Source organism: Salmo salar, chromosome 13, assembly GCF_965601325.2.
Source record: "Salmo salar chromosome 13, fSalSal1, whole genome shotgun sequence".
In the NCBI taxonomy this organism is placed as follows: domain Eukaryota; kingdom Metazoa; phylum Chordata; class Actinopteri; order Salmoniformes; family Salmonidae; genus Salmo; species Salmo salar.
This window is the reverse complement of record NC_138303.1, coordinates 87,929,707-87,949,969: the sequence shown is the minus strand read 5'-3', so window position 1 is coordinate 87,949,969 and position 20,263 is coordinate 87,929,707. Positions and strand designations below refer to the sequence as shown.

Below are 20,263 nucleotides of genomic sequence, written 5' to 3'. Positions count from 1 at the left end.
CCAATGGTCTTGATAAGTGGAATGTGCCGATATATTTTGAATAAGGCTGTCAAAGTTAACGCGTTAATAACACGCAACATTTTTAATGGCGTGATTTTTTGGATGCCATTAATGAGAAGCCATTATTGAGGCGTTCCTGCATGTGGGCATTCCTGCATCTGCAGGAACCCCTCTTTACACTTTTATTGGTCCTTTTTAAGCTAAGACTCCGATGCACAGGCGGGAGGTGGGGCTCTCCAGTACAGTAGGTGGTGGTATTGCACTATAACGTTGGATGCCAACTGCTGATAAACCCCACAGAAGAAGAGGTAGCTCGCTAGCTAGTACACCGGTAGACAGTGTCCATCGCTTTCGCCTTTCTGGCACTGTATTCCTGCAGTTCTGGTAAAGACGGCGAGGGCAGATGTTCGGCAGGCAGGAGCGAAAGACACTATGTGTTAGCAAGCTAGTAGGAGGTCTCCGGTATAAAGCAGGCGGGGCGACACTGTAAAAAGGTCTCTGGTACACAGGAGCTGGGGCAACAGTGGTAGCTAGCTAGTACAGCGGTAGACAGTGTCCTTTGTCCCTGAAAAAAATCTGATAATACTTTTATTTCCATTTTTACCCACATTTTAATCACACAATCGGGTGGGGGGGGGGGGGGGGGGGGTCTTGTAGATGCAGGAATGCCCACATGCTGGAACCCCCCGAATTGCGGGTTGCACTGACCCTTTTTTAGCGCACGTGTTTCCGCACGGACCCTTTTAAACACAGCACATGACAGGCACGATAGCGCTAAACGTATTTAGGCTTCTCTAACGCCCCAAAATCTCAGATTCAAATTCCTCTTCACCTGCTCTGCAAGCGTTATAATGTCAAAATACGTTCGTTGATCACCAAATATGTAGTTTCGGTGAGCAACTATCTTAATTTACTCCCGTTACGTACTTGCAAAAAAGGAGTACATTTATTTTTTACAAGCAACCGGACAAAAACGACTATTCAGCACATACAGTATTTTGGAAGTGCATACCGGCCGTAATGGGACTAAATTAAGATAGTTGGGCAGCGAAACTCCATATATTTGGTGATCAAAGAACGTATTTTTGCATTATAACGGTTGCAGAGCTGGTGAGTGTGAATCTGGGCTTTCTCGGCGTTAGAGGGTCGTCACTAGTTACCACAGCCACAAAGTCATAAGCCCCGCCTATTTCCACCATTTATCTTCTTAAAATCTGATTTTACACATAACCCTAACCTTAACAACACCGTTAACCTTATGCCTAACCTTAAATTAAGACCAAAAAGCACATTTTTGTTTTCATGATTTTTTATCTCTCGATATAGCCAATTTTGACTGTAACTAGTGGAAACCGTTAGACAGGTCTCTAACGCACAGATACCTTTTCAGGTAGTGCTGTTAGTCTATTTTAGTTCACTATGTGTGCAAATTTTGAAGAACAATTTTGAAGGAAAACTTTTAGTTCTCAGATGTAAAGCTTTAGCAAATTATCCCAATTGTAGAAGTAGCAGCTTGTGACTAGTTCATGTTGAAGAACATGGATAAGTAGCCTAGGCTAGATCTAAAAGCTGTAGCTATTATATTTTACATGAACTCAGACCTGGCTGGTCTGTTGTTAATATCTTCTGTGGAATTCATAACATTCTGAACAAGAATATAAACGCAACATGCAACAATTGAAACAATTTTACTGAGTTACAGTTTATATAAGGAAATAAATCAATTGAAATAAATTCATTAGGCCCTAATTTATGGATTTCACTTGACTGGGCAGGGGCGCAGCAATGCCCGGCCAATCAGATTGAGTTTTTCCCCACACAAGGGCTTTATTACAGGCAGAAATACTCCTCAGTATTCCAGGTGGCTGTTCTAAGACAATCCCGCAGGTGAAGAAGCTGAATGTGGAGGTCCTGGGCTGGTGTGGTTACATGTGGTCTGCAGTTGTGAGGCCTGTTGGACGCACTGTGTGTGTGTGTGTGTGTGTGTGTGTGTGTGTGTGTGTGTGTGTGTGTGTGTGTGTGTGTGTGTGTGGCGCTTGCACGCAAGTGTTTAACTTCAAGAACATTGATAAGAGGAAGTAGGCCTACTTAAACATTGGGAGCATTAATGGATGTATGTTACAGTGACTTTGTGTTGTTTATGGTGAAAATGCCATGAAAAACATTCAAATTGATGAGCTATTGATAAGAGCTAGGTAAATGAGTAATCCGTTTGGAGAAGGGGATTCTAAATACACATAGCAATTGTTTTAGATGATCCCCGGAGATGAATGTGAAACCAGTCATATGGAAACAAACTGTAATATCATATAATCATTAACTCGATTCATTATCTTAACTGTTTGGCAGCCCTAATTTTGCATGATGCTTCCTTGACAATGCTACTGATGTTACACAAAATTCAAAAGGCCGTAAGGCACATTTCTGGATATATGACAGAATTACATGTTTTTGCTTATCGTTTTGTACACCTCTATGTGCTTTTACGAAAAAAAATAACATCTACAAGGATTATACGTAGCTAAAACGAAATCAAAGATGATGGTGGTCTTGTCAAGTGTTTGCATTTTTTCACCCAACTACCATAACTGGTTGGTGGCACAGTCCGCTAAGACAGTTGGATTGTTGGCTGATTGTTGAGTTCAAAACCCATTTAGGGTACGTTTTTTTTAAGGAAATGTCACTCCACTGTTGGTCCTGAAGTCAAATAACGAAGTAGATAATTACAAAAATGCATATAAAAATATATAGGCCTACATTTAGGGATACACATCTATGCAATATATGTATTATAATACTGTATGATTATAAGGCCCTAGCAGTGTTCGTGAACAAGGCTGAAGAAATCTTCATTCTTAATCTTAATTTTCAAGGTAATGACTGCAATTGAAAATCAAAATTTCGAAGGAAAAATGATCACTCCCTGAGGGATTTGAATTTACAGTGAAAGTGGTGATAGATGTCAGGAACTTGGTGCTTTACACTGTGAATTAATTGTCAAGACATACTGTATTTGCATGCTTTTCCCCAGTCTCTCTTTTTCTCGCTCTCCTGGTTTTGACCTTTGCCTGTCCTGACTCTGAGCCCGCCTGCCTGACCACTCTGCCTGACCCTGAGCCTGCCTGCTGTCCTGTGCCTTTGCTCCTTCTCTGGATTACCGACCTCTGCCTGACCCTGAGGCTGCCTGCCATCCTGTGCTTTTGCCACTACTCTGGGTTATCGACCCCTGCCTGCCTGCCTTGACCTGTCGTTTGCCTGCCCCTGTTACTGTAATAAACATTGTTACTTCAACACAGTCTGCATTTGGGTCTTACCTGAAACGAGATATACACAGTAATTATGACAACTTCTGGAGGATGTCCTCCAACCTATCAGACCTCTTGCAGCATGAACTGACATGTTGTCCACCCAATCAAAGGATCAGAGAATTAATCTCTGAATTAATCTAGTACTGAATGCTAAAGCTAGCTAGCACTGCAGTGCATGAAATGTGGTGAGTAGTTGACTCAAAGAGAGAGAAAGACAAGAGTTGAACAGTTCTGTACAAATTCATTTCTTCCAAAATTTAGGAGAAGCAAGAGAGAGAGAGCTAGCTGTATTTGGTTGTATTTCTTTTTTTAAACTTTCAATTAGCTATCCAATGCAGCTAGCAAGTTTAGTGTACACCAGGCTCAAACAGAAAGGGATGCTATATTAGCTAGCTGGCTATGGCTATCCAACACTGGAACTCTTCCAAGTCAAGGAAAACGTTTGGTTTTATTCATTTATTGCCACCGGGGCCAACCAGTGTAACTGCTAAACTGCTTATGCAGCTAGCTAGCTCAGCCTACTCAAACACCCGGCTCAAACAAAGAGGGATGCTATGTTAGCTAGTTGGCTATGGCTATGGCTATCCAACACTAGAACTCTTCCAAGTCAAGGCAAGCTTTTTGTTTAATTAATTTCTTGCCACCGGGTCCTGCCTGTGTAACTGCTAAACCATTTTTGGACTTTACACTGTACTGCATGATTGTAGTGGGTTTACTAACACGTCAGTTCTAGTTGACGATGCTGTGTAGCGTTTAGCTGTCATGATATGAAGGTTTGGCTTGGAAAGTTTTATTTGCCTGGTCACAGACAGCTGATGTGTTGTGCACTGAAGTCTACAAGCGAAGGGATGAGGCGAGAGGAGGAGAGCGCATAGATAGTTGCGAGAAGAAATTATATATACAATGAACAAAATGTTCATGCTGTTTTTATGTGGCTGCTATGAAAGTGAACTGTTTGCGTGTGATTGTGGTGTATTCATTCTGCAGATTCTGTTGAAAAACGCTTCTTAAATGGAAACAAACGGAACAAAACATAAGTGAATTTGTCCAATAATAGCTCTCATTTACAACTGTTGGACTGATGATCACACCCTAGATCAGCTACTGTAGATGCAGGCAAGAGTGTGCAAGGCGGTATTGAATGTGTCACTGTCTGTCACCTTGACTACTCAAAATTCTCTCAACCTGTGCACATACATTGTAAACTTTCATTCACAAGCTAGGTTGAAGCAACCTCATGATGGGTACAGGAAATGTTCATGTAGTAGCCCAAGCCTATCGATGTTACATTGTGCTGGGTGAATAGAATATGAATGACAGTCATCCAATATGCTGTATCATAAATAAGGCCATGCTCATAATGTTTTTTTTATCACGTTCCTTCCTCTTAAATGGCACCGACTGCCACTGGTGTCTACAGATACACCGTATTCTGACCTTGACTTAATTCCCTAGAAATTCAACCACCTTTACGTGTGAGGAAAGCTACGATCCCTTATTGATGTCACTTGTTAAATCCACTTCAATCAGTGTAGATAAAGGGGAGGAAACAGGTAAAAAAAAAAAAATTAAGCCTTGAGACAACTGAGACATGGATGGGCAAGACAAAAAATGTAAGTGCCTTTGAACAGGGTATGGTAGTAGGTGCCAGTCGCACCAGTTTGTGTACTGCAACGCTGCTGGGTTTTTCACGCTCAACAGTTTCCCGCGTGTATCAAGAATGGTCCACCACCCAAAGGACATCCAACCAACTTGACACAACTGTGGGAAGCAAAAGGAGTCAACATGGGCCAGTATCCCTGTGGAATGCTTTCGGCATCTTGTAGAGACCATGCCCCGACGAATTGAAGTTGGTCTGAGGGCATATCGGGGGGGGTGCAACTCAATATTAGGAAGGTGTTCCTAATGTTTGGTACACTCAGTGTACATTTATTACTGTCTAGTGTCACTTTAGTGTTAGTTTCCTTCAATTTGTAGCCAACATTTTGTATGAATTTATTCCATTCTGTTTACCTTTCTTTCCTCTGTCACGTCAGTGTAAATTGTTCCTGATGGTCGCTAGCAATAGTGGATCATATTAGGCTAACGTGCAATCATTTGGGACATGTAGTGCATTTGAATAATCATGGAACTCAGACCACAAGTAGCAGTTTAAACCTGGAGCCTGGCTCAAGATTCACGACGATTGGACCGTTGTCATACAGTTCAATGATTAGTGAGGATTAGGGTAGATTTATAGAACTGTTGTTTAACCCCTCTTGTCCACTTTTTTCCAACTTCCAACATTTAATGGATTGAACTTGAATATGGCAACTTTCAGGATGAATCAAACCACTGTATTTGTCATTCCTCAATATATTTTTTCCATAAAGGCTCTCCAAACCTGTTTTTTATGATTCATACTTACATACTTTCCTAACCCAAAAATGTGCCAAATACTCTACAAGATCAGTGTATTTCTATATCTACCAGTTAGTGCTGAAACAGAGATGAATATGCATATATGGTACCAGTTGAAAGTTTGGGAATACCTATTCATTCCAGGGTTTTTCTTTATTTTTACTATTTTCTACAATGTAGAAAGTTGTGATGACATCAACACTATGAAATAACACATATGGAATCAAGTGTTAAACAAATCAAAATATATTTTATATTTGAGATTCTTCAAAGTAGCCACCCTTTGCCTTGATGACAGCTTTGCACACTCTTGGCATTCTCTCAACCAGCTTCATGAGGTAGTCACCTGGAATGCATTTCAATTAACAGGTGTGCCTTGTTAAATGTTAATTTGTGGAAGTTCTTTCCTTCTTAATGCGTTTGAGCCAATCAGTTGTGTTGTGACAAGGTATACAGAAGATATACCTATTTGGTAAAAGACCAAGTCCATATTATCTATATTATCTCAACATCAACTGTTCAGAGGAGACTGCGTGAATCATGCTTTCATGGTCAAATTGCTGCAAAGAAACCACTACTAAAGTACACCAATAATAAGAAGAGACTTGCTTGGGCCAAGAAACATGAGCAATGGACATTAGAACAGTGGAAATCTGTCCTTTGGTCATATGAGTCCAAATTGGCAAAGGGTGGCTACTTTGAAGAATCTAATATATAAAATATATTTTGACTTGTTTAACACTTTTTTGGTAACTACATGATTCCATATGTGTTATTTCACAGTTTTGAAGTCTTCACTATTATTCTACAATGTAGAAAATAGTAAAAATAAAGAAAAACCCTTGAATGAGTAGGTGTGTCCAAACTTTTGACTGGTACTGTATTTAGACGGCTTTCTTACATTGATCCCTATGTTCAGAATTTGTTCTCTCTATGTATTCGTTCTCTTTATGTATTCTAGTGAGTTTGTCTACAAAATTCTTATTAAAGGTACACCATATATAAAGGGATGGCTTAAGATCAGTTTACTGAAAACCCTATTAAAGGGATGGCTTAAGATCAATTTACTGAAAACCCTATTGAATGAAAACTCCACGAGAAAAACTGTTGGCCAGCAAGTGGGAGGGTTTTCAGCAGTTGAATTACATTTATTTAGTGTGAGCAAGGTAGCCACATCCGTAGAGCGCATTATGCGCCTGCAATATGTAAGTCTGAATACCAACTACTGAGAAGTGCATAGGAAAGGAATGTCTAGGAAAAGTGTAACTGTCTTAAGTCTGAATCTGCCCCTAAGTGCCAGGCAACACACGCCAATACAAATCAAAACATGCCATGATGAAAACATACACAGAAACACGAATACCAGTACATACCTGGGGGAGGTGCCCTCTTTCTTGGAAATGTTGAGGTGTAGGATGGAGGGGGCCAGGCACAGGGCCAGGTTCCCAGCTGTCATCTGATTCTCCTCAGCAGAGGCGATGTCACTGAGGAAGTAGAGCAGGGTCTGCAGTACCTCCCGGTTCTCGTCAGGCAGAAGGATGACTGCAGCCTGGGCCGCCTGAAGACGCATGTCTTTCGGGACACCTGGGAAACACACATGACAGATACATCTGAATGTGAATTGCTATGTTGGTTTTAAGATCTTAGCATGATACTGATGACAAAACTGATGACATTTGAATGCACCTGGTAATTATAGCAGTAGACATTCCATATACATCATAACCAGACATCAAATACAGACAGTAACTTAATGCCATGTTTGCAAAACCTCGATAAACCCTAACTCTAGCTGTAAAATCCTAGCTGGAGGACATCATAGAGTACAGTATGATTACTGTGCCTATCAATTAGTTGATTGACTTCTCAAAGGAGACTTTATCTAGTCAATGATTTCAATCTGATAAGTGTATGCTGAAGGGCAATTTAAACCAGACACAGGGGTTCAGAGCTTCCCAGAGTGGATGAGAGGGGAGCACTTAGAGCCACTGACTCACATTGGTAGATCTGCAGGAAGGTTTCAGTGAGCTTGGTGGTGAGGACAGGCTCAGGCAGGTCTCTGAAGTACTGTTTCAGCAGGTCGGCCACATCGTAGGCTGATTGGCCCTGGTACCTCACGTGGTCTGGGGAATTTTCATTCAGCTGCCGCAGAGTCTGGATCCGAGACTTCACCCCAGACTTACGGAAAATGCCAACCTTGACAGGAATAGGATTGAAAAACAGTTGATACTGTCATTGGTGTATTAGCATTATTCATAAACATCAATGCATGATAATATATAATGTATCACCAAGTACATGAAATCTCACTACAATAGAAATACAGTAACATAACATATCTGGAGTGGAACACATACTAAAATCATAAGGTTATACACACACTGTAGCATGAGGGAACACGTTTACTTTGAGGGGATGAGAGTGACTACCTTTTCCAGACATTGGCTGCGGAGGTAGCGCATGGCCTGCTGGATGCTCTGGGGTAGGGGTTGCCCACTCCTTTGGACATTGATGATTGGTGGAACACCAAAAACCTGTTTGTCCCTATAGTCAGGGACCTTACTCCTCTTCATAAACTTAGGAATAGACCTGCCAAAACAGAGGGAAAGGGGGACTAGATTCAATCTTTTCATGTAGATATCACCATAAAGGTTGTTACCATGTAATATTGTCAAATTGGATGTGTTGTGGGTGATTTGTTAGTCTAAACGGAGTGGGAAAAGGGTAGAAACTATGCAAACAGCACCACAGGTAACATTAGATATTTTTCTTGTACATCTGATGTCATTTTTGGATGAAAAATGTTTGAACTGTTTGGGTGAAATCTGTTTGGATGAAAACTGTTTGGATGTGTTGTGGGTGAATTGGTAGTCATTCAACCTAGTGGAAAAAAGGCAGAAACTACCCAAACAGCACCTCCACCAACATCAAGGCGGTGACCCGATCCTGTAGGTTCATGCTCTACAACATTCGCAGAGTACGACCCTGCCTCACACAGGAAGCGGCGCAGGTCCTAATCCAGGCACTTGTCATCTCCCGTCTGGATTACTGCAACTCGCTGTTGGCTGGGCTCCCTGCCTGTGCCATTAAACCCCTACAACTCATCCAGAACGCCGCAGCCCGTCTGGTGTTCAACCTTCCCAAGTTCTCTCACGTCACCCCGCTCCTCCGCTCTCTCCACTGGCTTCCAGTCGAAGCTCGCATCCGCTACAAGACCATGGTGCTTGCCTACGGAGCTGTGAGGGGAACGGCACCTCCGTACCTTCAGGCTCTGATCAGGCCCTACACCCAAACAAGGGCACTCCGTTCATCCACCTCTGGCCTGCTCGCCTCCCTACCTCTGAGGAAGCACAGTTCCCGCTCAGCCCAGTCAAAACTGTTCGCTGCTCTGGCACCCCAATGGTGGAACAAGCTCCCTCACGACGCCAGGACAGCGGAGTCAATCACCACCTTCCGGAGACACCTGAAACCCCACCTCTTCAAGGAATACCTGGGATAGGATAAAGTAATCCTTCTAACCCCCCCCCTTAAAAGATTTAGATGCACTATTGTAAAGTGGTTGTTCCACTGGATATTATAGGTGAATGCACCAATTTGTAAGTCGCTCTGGATAAGAGCGTCTGCTAAATGACTAAAATGTAAAAATGTAAATTAGATATTCTCCTTGGACACCTGATGTCTTTTTTGGATGAAAACAGTTTGGTCTATCGCCAAATCCTAATCAGTCTATTTTGGAACAAAACGGTTTCAATTTTGTCTGATGCATATTCACATAATGCTTTTACACTAAGGGATGAAGCCTAATTGGGTGACAGCACATGGCTGATGATGCAAGAGAAATTAAAGTTTGAAACTTTTTGGATGGACAATAAAACCTCCTAACTGAGCATGTGCTAAAATGGCCACTGCAATTATAGATAATGGTTTCATTGTGTATGATGTGATTGATTGTTGCGAAGCAAGAGTCATCTGCATGAGAAATAAGAGCTGAATGAGACAGTTGTGAAATTTTACAAATCTAACGTTTTAACAGCTTTCTTTATACTACTATTCATTAGCTGCATAAATGTAGATCAAAGGCCTTGCCATATGGAAAAACATATACGATGCATTTTAAAAAGCAATATCCTTACCACAAAACAATACTCACTGCCCTGACTAAATGCATATGAAAGGGACAGTATAATAAAGTGCACTTCCCTACGTCTCTGCCTTTTATCTATTTTTGAATCTCCACTCTCCACACCCAAGGGCCCTCCACTCACCAGCTCCAGCCATGTTTGTTGGGTTCGCAGTATTTCTCCATTATAGCAGTGAGCCGGAGTAGAGAGAACTTTTGCAGAAGGTTGAGCTGAGCGGCTGACTGACGGTTAATTTCCTGGGAGGCTGAAGTCAGGCTCGGCCTGTGGGAGTTCTGGAAACTATGCCACCGTAGCTTCCTAGAGAGAGGGGAAATGTATTGGGAATAAAGGTCAATGTTTTGATCTATATGAGTGCCCATTTGTGGTATATCTTAGAGGCGATTAAATCAATTAATTTATGTGTTTTTACTATTATACTGTCTAAATGTCAAGAGCTATTTGACATTTGGTAAAATATTGATGAACCTGAACATGTTATCATCTTTATGTATAACAATGTATGTTTACCTGCTTGGCCTGGTTAAGGAAGCACCCACTCCTGAGTCCCTTCGTTCTCTTGTCTCAACATCCTCCACCTCATTCAAAGAGTTTCCTGTGCTGTCGTAGTCACTGGCCATCGTGCCTACATCTGACATAGACTGCTCCTCAAAATGGAGGCTGGAGGAGAATGTTGTTTCTCTGGTCTCGTCAGTGTCCTCCTCTTCCTCATGCTTGTCACTGAGTTCCTGACACACCTTCTTGGACCACTGGTCTATATTCTGCTGAAGGCCATGGACATGTTGAAGGATATCATCCAGGTGCTCAAAGACCTTTTCTCTCAATTCGTCTGAACTGCCACTAGCCTCATTCACATTGTCATAGATGCTCCCCACTGAGGAACACGAGTTTCTTCTTCTAGGAAACATGTTGAATTCCTGGGACTCGTGACTGCTGCCCAGGGAGAGGTTTACGTCCTCCATCTGCAATTCACGCAGCTCGTGAGAGGTGGAAGTAGTGCACAGGCTCTCGATGGATAGGGACTTGGGGAACGTGCCTGGCTTGTGGTCCATTGGCAGATGAACCAGACAATCCAGTCCATTTTTATAGCCACACTTCTGAATAACCTGTTTAGCCCCTTTCCACCCTGCCATGTCATAGTCCTCTAGATAGAGCCAACTGCTCTTCGCATTAGCTCTGTCCACAACTGGGGACCTACGGCCTGTGCGACAGATAGTATGGGCTTTTCTGCTGTAATTTACACTGCTTTTTTCTGTAGTGTTATTTTTTAAACCAGGAAGACTTTCATTGGAAGTGCAATGCAAACTGCCAGGGGTTAGAGGGAACTGCAGCGGAGAGATCACAACTTGGCCATCTGTCACTTCCCTCTCTTTATCCTTTCTCTTGAACGACTCCATTCTCTTCAGGAAGGTATTGGAACACCTCTTGGTCTTCTCTCTGCTGACAGGAACAGTAAGCAGGTCTTTGGGAGACACAGGCTGGTCCTCACAAGCGGATCCATTGGGAGAGTGGGAACCATGGGAGTCATGGTGGGAGGTAAGGGTGTAGGTCTCTGCCGTGCTGGTGACCTGACTGGAGGGGTTGCTGAACGTGGTACCTCTGTCACTCTTCACACTCAGGCTGCTACTGCTGTGGGTGGAGGTGACCTCCAGGTTGCTGAAGTCACTCAGGATGCTCTCACTACTGGCAGAGGCCCTCAAGGGGTGCAGGGTGGTGGAGGAGTGGATCTCCATGCTAGGGGAGATGTGTGGGGAGAGGGTACGCAGTCGGGACCATGTCTTACTCTCTCGCTGGAATGCCCAGCGGTCACTGATGGCACACAGGTCATCCTCCTCAGAGTCTTCACTCTGCATCAGATGATAGACAAATTAGAGACCATTTTATAACATGGTTATGGAAGGATAATTTGCATTGACAAGGGCTATGTCTAAGTGCAAAGCAAATATTGACTTATTTGTGCATGTACAATGGAAAATAAAACAATTGTAATATACAAGGCCGTCAAGCAAACTCAGATAGACTGTGAAAGTCAGAGAGACATGTAACAAGCTATAGCAGTGGATCTAGTGGCTGGCCTGCACACAACAAACTTTGAGACAGACAGATCTTATGTGCAGGTCTACTCACTTGTTTGCACTGAAAATGGACCTCCAGTCTCATGGAGGCACACTTGTTCAAGGTTGACAGCCTCCTACATGGAAATGAAAGAGATCAAATGAAAAAACACAGGAAATATCAAAATATTTGGTTTGTTTACAAGTGCAGTGCTAATTCAAATTACACTGAACAAAAATATGAACGCAACATGCAACAATTTCAAAGATTTGACTGAGTTACAGTTCATATAAGGAAATCAGTCAATGTAAATAAATCAATTAGGCCCTAATCTATGGATTTCACGACTGGGAATACAGATATGCATCTGTTGGCCACGGATACCTTAAAAAAAGCTAGAGGCATGGATCAGAGAACCAGTCAGTGACCACTGTTTTTTTCATGCCGCGTGACACATCTCCTTTCCATAGAGTTGATCAGGCTGTTGATTGTGGCCTGTGGAATGTTGTCCCATTCCTCTTCAATGGCTGTGTGAAGTTGCTAGATATTGGGGGGAACTGGACACGCTGCCATACACGTCGATCCAGAGCATCCCAAACATGCTCAATGGGTGACATGTCTGGTGAGTATGCAGGCCATGGAAGAACATGGACATTTTCCACTTCCAGGAATTGTGTACAGATCCTTGCAAAATGGGGCCGTGCATTATCATTATGAAACATGAGATGATGGTCACGGATGAATGGCACAACAGCTGGTCTCAGGATCTCGCCACGGTATCTCAGTGCATTCAAATTTCCATCTATAAAATGCAATTGTGTTCGTTGTCCATAGCTTATCCCTGCCCATACCATAGCCTCTCTGTTCACAACGTTGACATCAGCAAACTGCTTGCCCACATGACACCATACATGCAGTCTGCCATCTGGCCGGTATAGTTGAAACCGGAATTAATCTGTGAAGAACACACTTCTCCAGCGTGCCATTGGCCATCGAAGGTGAGCATTTTCCCGCTGAAGTCAGTTACGACGCCGAACTACAGTCAGGTCAAGAACCTGGTGAGGACGGCAATCATGCAGATGAGCTTCCCTGAGACGGTTTCTGACAGTTTGTGCAGAAATTCTTTGGTTGCGCAATCCCACAGTTTCATCAGCTGTCCGGGTGGCTGGTCTAAGATGATCCCGCAGGTGAAGAAGCTAGATGTGGAGGTCCTGGTCTGGCTTGGTTACACGTGGTCTGCGGTTGTGAGGCCGGTTGGACGTTCTGCCAAATTCTCTAAAATGGCGTTCCAGGCGGCATATGGTAGAGAAATTAACATTAAATTCTCTGGCAACAGCTTTGGTGGATATTCCTGCAGTCAGCATACCAATTGCATGCTCCTTCAAAACTTGATTTTGTATGTTTGCCCACTTACAAAGAAATGATCAGTCTATAATTTTAATAGTAGGTTTATTTGAACAGTGAGAGACAGAATAACAACAAACAAATCCAGAAAAACGCATGTCAAAAATGTTATAAAATGATTTGCATTTTAATGAGGGTAATAAGTATTTGACCCGTCTGCAAAACATGACTTAGTACTTGGTGGCAAAACCCTTGTTGGCATTCACAGAGGTCAGATGTTTCTTGTAGTTGGCCACCAGGTTTGCACACATCTCAGGAGGAATTTTGTCCCACTCCTCTTTGCAGATCTTCTCCAAGTCATTAAGGTTTCGAGGCTGACGTTTGGCAACTCGAACCTTCAGCTCCCTCCACAGATTTTCTATGGGATTAAGGTCTGTAGACTGGCTAGGCCCCTCCAGGACCTTAATGTGCTTCTTCTTGAGCCACTCCTTTGTTGCCTTGGCCGTGTGTTTTGGGTCATTGTCATGCTGGAATACCCATCCACGACCCATTTTCAATGCCCTGGCTGAGGGAAGGAGGTTCTCACCCAAGATTTGACGGTACATGGCCCCGTCCATTGTCCCTTTGATGCGGTGAAGTTGTCCTGTCCCCTTAGCAGAAAAACACCCCCAAAGCATAATGTTTCCACCTCCATGTTTGACGGTGGAGACGGTGTTCTTGGGGTCATAGGCAGCATTCCTCCTCCTCCTCCAAACACGGCGAGTTGAGTTGATGTCAAAGAGCTGAATTTTGGTCTCATCTGACCACAACACTTTCACCAGTTGTCCTCTGAGTCATTCAGATGTTCATTGGCAAACTTCAGACGGGCATGTATATGTATTCTTGAGCAGGGGACCTTGCGGGCGCTGCAGGATTTCAGTCCTTCACGGCGTAGTGTGTTACCAATTGTTTTCTTGGTGACTATGGTTTCTTCCATTTGCGAATAATCGCACCAAATGTTGTCACCTTCTCACCAAGCTGCTTGGCGATGGTCTTGTAGCCCATTCCAGCATTGTGTAGGTCTACAATCTTGTCCCTGACATCCTTGGAGAGCTCTTTGGTCTTGGCCATGGTGGAGAGTTTGGAATCTGATTGATTGATTGCTTCTATGGACAGGTGTCTTTTTTACAGGTAACAAGCTGTGTTTAGGAGCACTCCCTTTAAGAGTGTGCTCCTAATCTCAGCTCGTTACCTGTATAAAAGACACCTGGGAGCCAGAAATCTTTCTGATTGAGGGGGGGGGGGGGGGGGGGGAGGGTCAAATACTTATTTCCCTCATTAAAATGCAAATCAATTTATAACATTTCTGACATGCGTTTTTCTGGATATTTTTGTTGTTATTCTGTCTCTTACTGTTCAAATAAACCTACCATTAAAATTATAGACTGATCATTTCTTTGTCAGTGGGCAAACGTACAAAATCAGCAGGGGATCAAATACTTTTTTTCCCCCACTGTATGTGGCATTGTGATGTGTGACAAAACTGCACATTTTAGAGTGGCCTTTTATTGTCCCCAGCACAAAGTACACCTGTGTAATGATCATGCTGTTTAATCAGCTTCTTGATATGCCACACCTGGCATGGATTATCTTGGCAAAATATACATTCTCACTAACAGGGATGTAAACAAATTTGTACGCACAATTTTTGAGAAATAAGCTTTTTGTGCATATGGAACATTTCTTGGATATTTTAATTAAGCTCATGAAACATGAGACCAACACTTTACATGTTGCGTTTATATTTTTGTTCAGTGTAGATAGCTATCTATAAATTATCTGACAGTAGCAGTATTCTCTGTTTCAAATTTATTAACAATAACAAAAAAATAGGGTCATGTCGTTGGTTAGATAGGTCGCTTAGCTTGTTAGTTGATAAGAAATAGAATTGTCAGTATTCACAAAAACAAAACATTCTGTTTTTCAAGTCAATGTGTAATATTTTCAATGTTTTCAAGGACTACTCCCATGGCACCCCTTAGTAACTGTGTTCCAGATCAGTTTGCATCTCATGCATTAGTTTATATTTTTAAGCAGTTATTTTAGGTCCCACACGACTTGATAGTGAATGAAAACGCCAACCTCTGTCCCCGTTCCCCCGTCCCAGAAAAAAAAATTCAAGGCTCACACATCGTTGATGGCTCAAAATGCATTACTTTTTTAGAGCACGAGTATGCAGATATGCAGGCCTTGAGCCAGGCTGTTTTATTTTTACATCACGCCACCCCAGACTGAATTTCACACCATGTCAATTGCTGCACCACAGATTTAAATGAGTCTGTATGTGAGGCATTTCACTAACAGGTTTATTTAGGAAAAATGTGTCAAATTATATTTCATACATTTCAAGAGTCAGAAAGTCTACAGTGAACTTGAACACGTTTAATTTTATGCTTGATTCATGTCCTTTTTCTGAAGACAGACAGCAGTTCAACTTTTCTCTTACAGCTCAAAGTTTCCATAGTTGGAACTTGGTAGACAGTAAAAAAGTTTGTCTTTATCATTATTGTATCGTATCATATCGAAAGGCCTCTCTCTGCCTTCATTATTTATTCTGGTGTTGACAATATTGACAATATTTTTACAATAATTAATGAGATATAAGACTGATCTTAAACATATCACTGATTAATGCTTATCAATGTAACAATATCACTCAATCATTTTCTTTTCATAAGAAATGTGCTATCTTGAGAAACATTTGATTAGTCAAACATGCCATGTTCTCAATTACATATTTATTGGAATGCCCAGCTGTCCTATATTTTTTAGAAGTGTATATTTGTATTCTGAGAGAATAGATTCATAGCTACTCCTCTGAGGACAATCTGGCAGCATGGTGACTCTGGGAGATCAGGTGATTTACTGGGATTTGATTGGAAATTCAGTCACCATGTCTCTACTGCTCTTACACACACAAATACACACACACACACACACACACACACACACACACACACACACACACACACACACACACACACACACACACACACACACACACACACACACACACACACACACACACACACACACACACACACACACACACACACACACACACACACACACACACACACACACACAAAGTCTATCAACTCAAGTTATAGTTTGCCACCAACCAGAACTCTGTTCAACAGAGTCATTTTTTTATAGATTTGTGCAACTGATGTTTGAGTCAATGACCAGCAGTGAAAACCCTCTTTATCACACCTCAAAAGATGGATATGGGTATGAATAATTATTGAAAATATTCTTAACAAAAAGTGTAAAATAAATTATTGTATTTATAATAGCAACGATAACAATCCACATCATTATAGTGGGATTCCTATACTTCCCAAAAAACAAATACAAATCATTTTAATTCAAGTTCATTTTTAAGAATTGCAAAATCATTACCAACAATGCATAGCATACCTCATAGTATGAGACTTGGATGCAGACGTGAAAGGTAATGGAAATGTGAATACCTTACCTGCATAGTGACTTCAGTGAATCCTGGTCCAGAAACCCATGGTCTTTTTTCACAGAGGAGATGTCTAAAGGAAACTGTCCCGCTGCAGAACAAGAGAGGTGGATATGTTAATAGGTGTGTTTAGACTTTTTTTATGGGAACTTTACTCTCCCGGCACCAAAGACACCAGAATAACAGCATATGGCCATATCAAATTTATGAATGTATGTTTTGCGGGTAGGTTATACTGTTGGGTGATTTGGTCAGATTCTAGGAAAACATGACCAACCTCTTGAGGTCATAAATATTACTCTCTTTTAAACATTAAAGGTGGTCCCATGTAGCTCAGTTGGTAGAGCATGGCGCTTGCAACGGCAGGGTCCTGGGTTCAATTTCCATAGGGAACGAGTACAAAAAAAGTATGAAAATGTATGCGCTCACGACTGTAAGTCGCTCTGGATAAGAGTGTCTGCTAAATGACTAAAATGTAAATGTCTATGATATAAAATTCATGCCAACCGGTTATGTGCAGACATTCATTTTGAGACATGCTGCCTGCAGTCCTTGGCAATGCATGCATTTTATACAGTATTATGTATTCGCGACTAAATCAGCAAAATTAAACAGTTTGACAAGCCTTTACATTACTGATCAATGACTGGATGCTATGGACTAATCTCCAAATCTCATGATTTTTTTTACAACAGTTTGATTAAAACTGTAAAAAGTGGTTAAAAATTCTATGTGGCTTAACGAGGGGCTATTTTTGTGTGCGTAGGGATATTAGAGAAAGAAAACTGTTCGTCACACAACATTCCAGAGGCTTCTCATTTCCAGCTTTTGTTTCTCTCTACTTCCCTTTTGCAGCGGCTACACTGTTAGGAGAGGGTGCTTTCCTTACATCTGATGAGTACTACCTCCTGGCATTTAGAACAAAGTTGATAAACAATTAAGATTGTTTAGATTAAGGCTGAGAATAAAGAGATTATTTGTTAACATATACAGTACCACCAACCAACTGCAAGCATTAACAAGGTTTAGTCATAATGCTTTCACACTTGTCTTTCACTACAGCTTATTCTGACTGGCAGTGGTGCATTTCCTTCATGTCTAATTCATGTGAATTATCAACATTGAACTTTGGGCATTTCAAATTTGTCAGACTTTAATCTATGATTTACCTGTGAAGTTCATTCTCCATAGAATATGCATTGCACAACCAACTAATTGAGAGAATGTGATTCGTTCAACAATAATTGGGTATTGCAATTACAGTGCCTTGCAAAAGTATTCATCCCACTTGGAGTTTTTCCTAATTTATTGCATTACAACCTGTAATTTAAATAGATTTTTATTTGGATTTCATGTAATGGACATACACAAAATAGTCCAAATTGGTAAAGTGAAATGAAAAAATTTAAAATAAAAAAAACGGAAAAGTGGTGCGTGCATATTTATTCACCCCCTTTACTATGAAGCCCCTAAAAAGATCTGGTGCAACCAATTACCTTCAGAAGTCATATAATTAGTTAAATAAAGTCCACCTGTGTGCAATCTAAGTGTCACATGATCTGTCACATGATCTCAGTATATATACACCTGTTCTGAAAGGCCCCAGAGTCTGCAACATCACTAAGCAAGGGGCACCACCAAGCAAGAGGCACCATGAAGACCAAGGAGCTCTCCAAACAGGTCAGGGACAAAGTTGTGGAGAAGTACGGATCAGGGTTGGGTTATAGAAAAATATCAGAAACTTTGAACATCCCACGGAGCACCATTAAGTCCATTATAAAAAAATGGAAAGACTGGGCACCACAACAAACCTGCGAAGAGAGGGCCGCCCACCAAAACTCAACCAGGCAAAGAGGGCATTAATCAGAGAGGAAACAAAGAAACGAAACATAACCCAGAAGGAGCTGCAAAGCTCCACAGCGGAGATTGGAGTATCTGTCCATAGGACCACTTTAAGCCGTATACTCCACAGAGCTGGGCTTTACGGAAGACTGGCCAGAAAAAAAACATTACTTAAAGAAAAAAATAAGCAAACAAGTTTGGTGTTCGCCAAAAGGCATGTGGGAGACTCCCCAAACATATGGAAGAAGGTACTCTGGTCAGATGAGACTAAAATGTAGCTTTTTGGCCATCAAGGAAAATGCTATGTCTGGCGCAAACCCAACACTTCTCATCACCCCGAGAACACCATCCCCACAGGGAAGCTTGGCGGTGTCAGCATCATGCTGTGGGGATGTTTTTCATCGGCAGGGACTGGGAAACTGTTCAGAATTGAAGGAATGATGGATGATGCTAAATACAGGGAAATTCTGGAGGGAAACCTGTTTCAGTCATCCAGAGATTTGAGACTGGGACGGAAGTTCACCTTCCAGCAGGAAAATGACCCTAAGCATACTGCTAAAGCAACACTTGAGTGGTTTAAGGGGAAACATTTAAATGTCTTGGAATGACCTAGTCAAAGCCCAGACGTCAATCCAATTGAGAATCTGTGGTATGACTTAAAGATTGCTGTACACCAGTGGAACCCATCCAACTTGAAGGAGCTGGAGCAGTTTTGCCTTGAAGAATGGGTAAAAATCCCAGTGGCTAAATGTGCCAAGCTTATAGAGACATACCCCAAGAGACTTGCAGCTGTAATTGCTGCAAAAGGTGGCTCTACAAAGTATTGACTTTGGGAGGGGTGAATAGTTATGCACGCTTAAGTTTTCAGTTTTTTGTCTTAGTTGTTGTTTGTTTCACAGGGAAAAATATTTAGCATCTTCAAAGTGGTAGGTATGTTGTGTAAATCAAATGATACAAACCCCCCAAAAAATCTATTTTAATTCCAGGTTGTAAGGCAACAAAATAGGAAAAATGCCAAGGGGGGTGAATACTTTTGCAACCCACTGTAAATTAGCTTTCAACCTGATGAAAGCAGCATGTTAAATGATCGTGTTTGCTAGACATGGGGATAGCTTGATTAGAAGACTGCTGAGTGGAGGCAAATAACACTGCTCATTGACAGCTTCTGCATCATAAGTGACATGTAGCCTACAGTCAGGTTTATTTTGGTACCCAAATTTAGCTCTAACATCCTGTAACACAGTACAGTAATTGGTGATGTGAGAAGATTACATTGTGTATATAGCAGCAAATGTGGTTTGTTTCATTTTACTATAGTACTGTGCATGCATTGATGAGCTAGAAGTTCATGGATGCAAACCTGTCTGTACTGTAGGAGCTAACCAAACACAACGAGTCTCTCTGGACCATAGTAGTCATATTAACTTGGTTGACCATTATAGAGTCTAGAGTCCATAAACCACAGGGACATCTATTGATTACCTTCGTAGAGCTGGGCATATTGCGGAAATCCAGCAGCCCGCAGCCAATTACAAGCTTCTTTAGCCTCCAGTTCTGAAAAGGAAAAAATAAAACGCATAAAGATACACAGACACATGTATTGTACTACAGTTACAACCTAAGTACGTCTTCTAAATGAAAAGTTAGGTGGTTGCTATGACTTGACT

General features: G+C 41.7%; 1 protein-coding gene across 2 annotated transcripts in view; it reads right to left on the bottom strand.

The window, feature by feature from the left end:
- Positions 1–20,263, bottom strand: part of stard8 (StAR related lipid transfer domain containing 8) — a 41,871-nt gene that overhangs the window by 7,302 nt on the left and 14,306 nt on the right. For both annotated transcript variants that reach the window (XM_014137511.3, XM_014137512.3), the window contains 8 exons: positions 20,079–20,150; positions 16,764–16,845; positions 11,975–12,038; positions 10,358–11,694; positions 9,974–10,147; positions 8,138–8,297; positions 7,706–7,904; positions 7,082–7,292 (listed from right to left, as the gene is read on the bottom strand). In XM_014137511.3, coding sequence (XP_013992986.2) covers positions 7,082–7,292; positions 7,706–7,904; positions 8,138–8,297; positions 9,974–10,147; positions 10,358–11,694; positions 11,975–12,038; positions 16,764–16,845; positions 20,079–20,150 — 2,299 coding nt within the window. The remainder of the gene's footprint in view (positions 1–7,081; positions 7,293–7,705; positions 7,905–8,137; positions 8,298–9,973; positions 10,148–10,357; positions 11,695–11,974; positions 12,039–16,763; positions 16,846–20,078; positions 20,151–20,263) is intronic.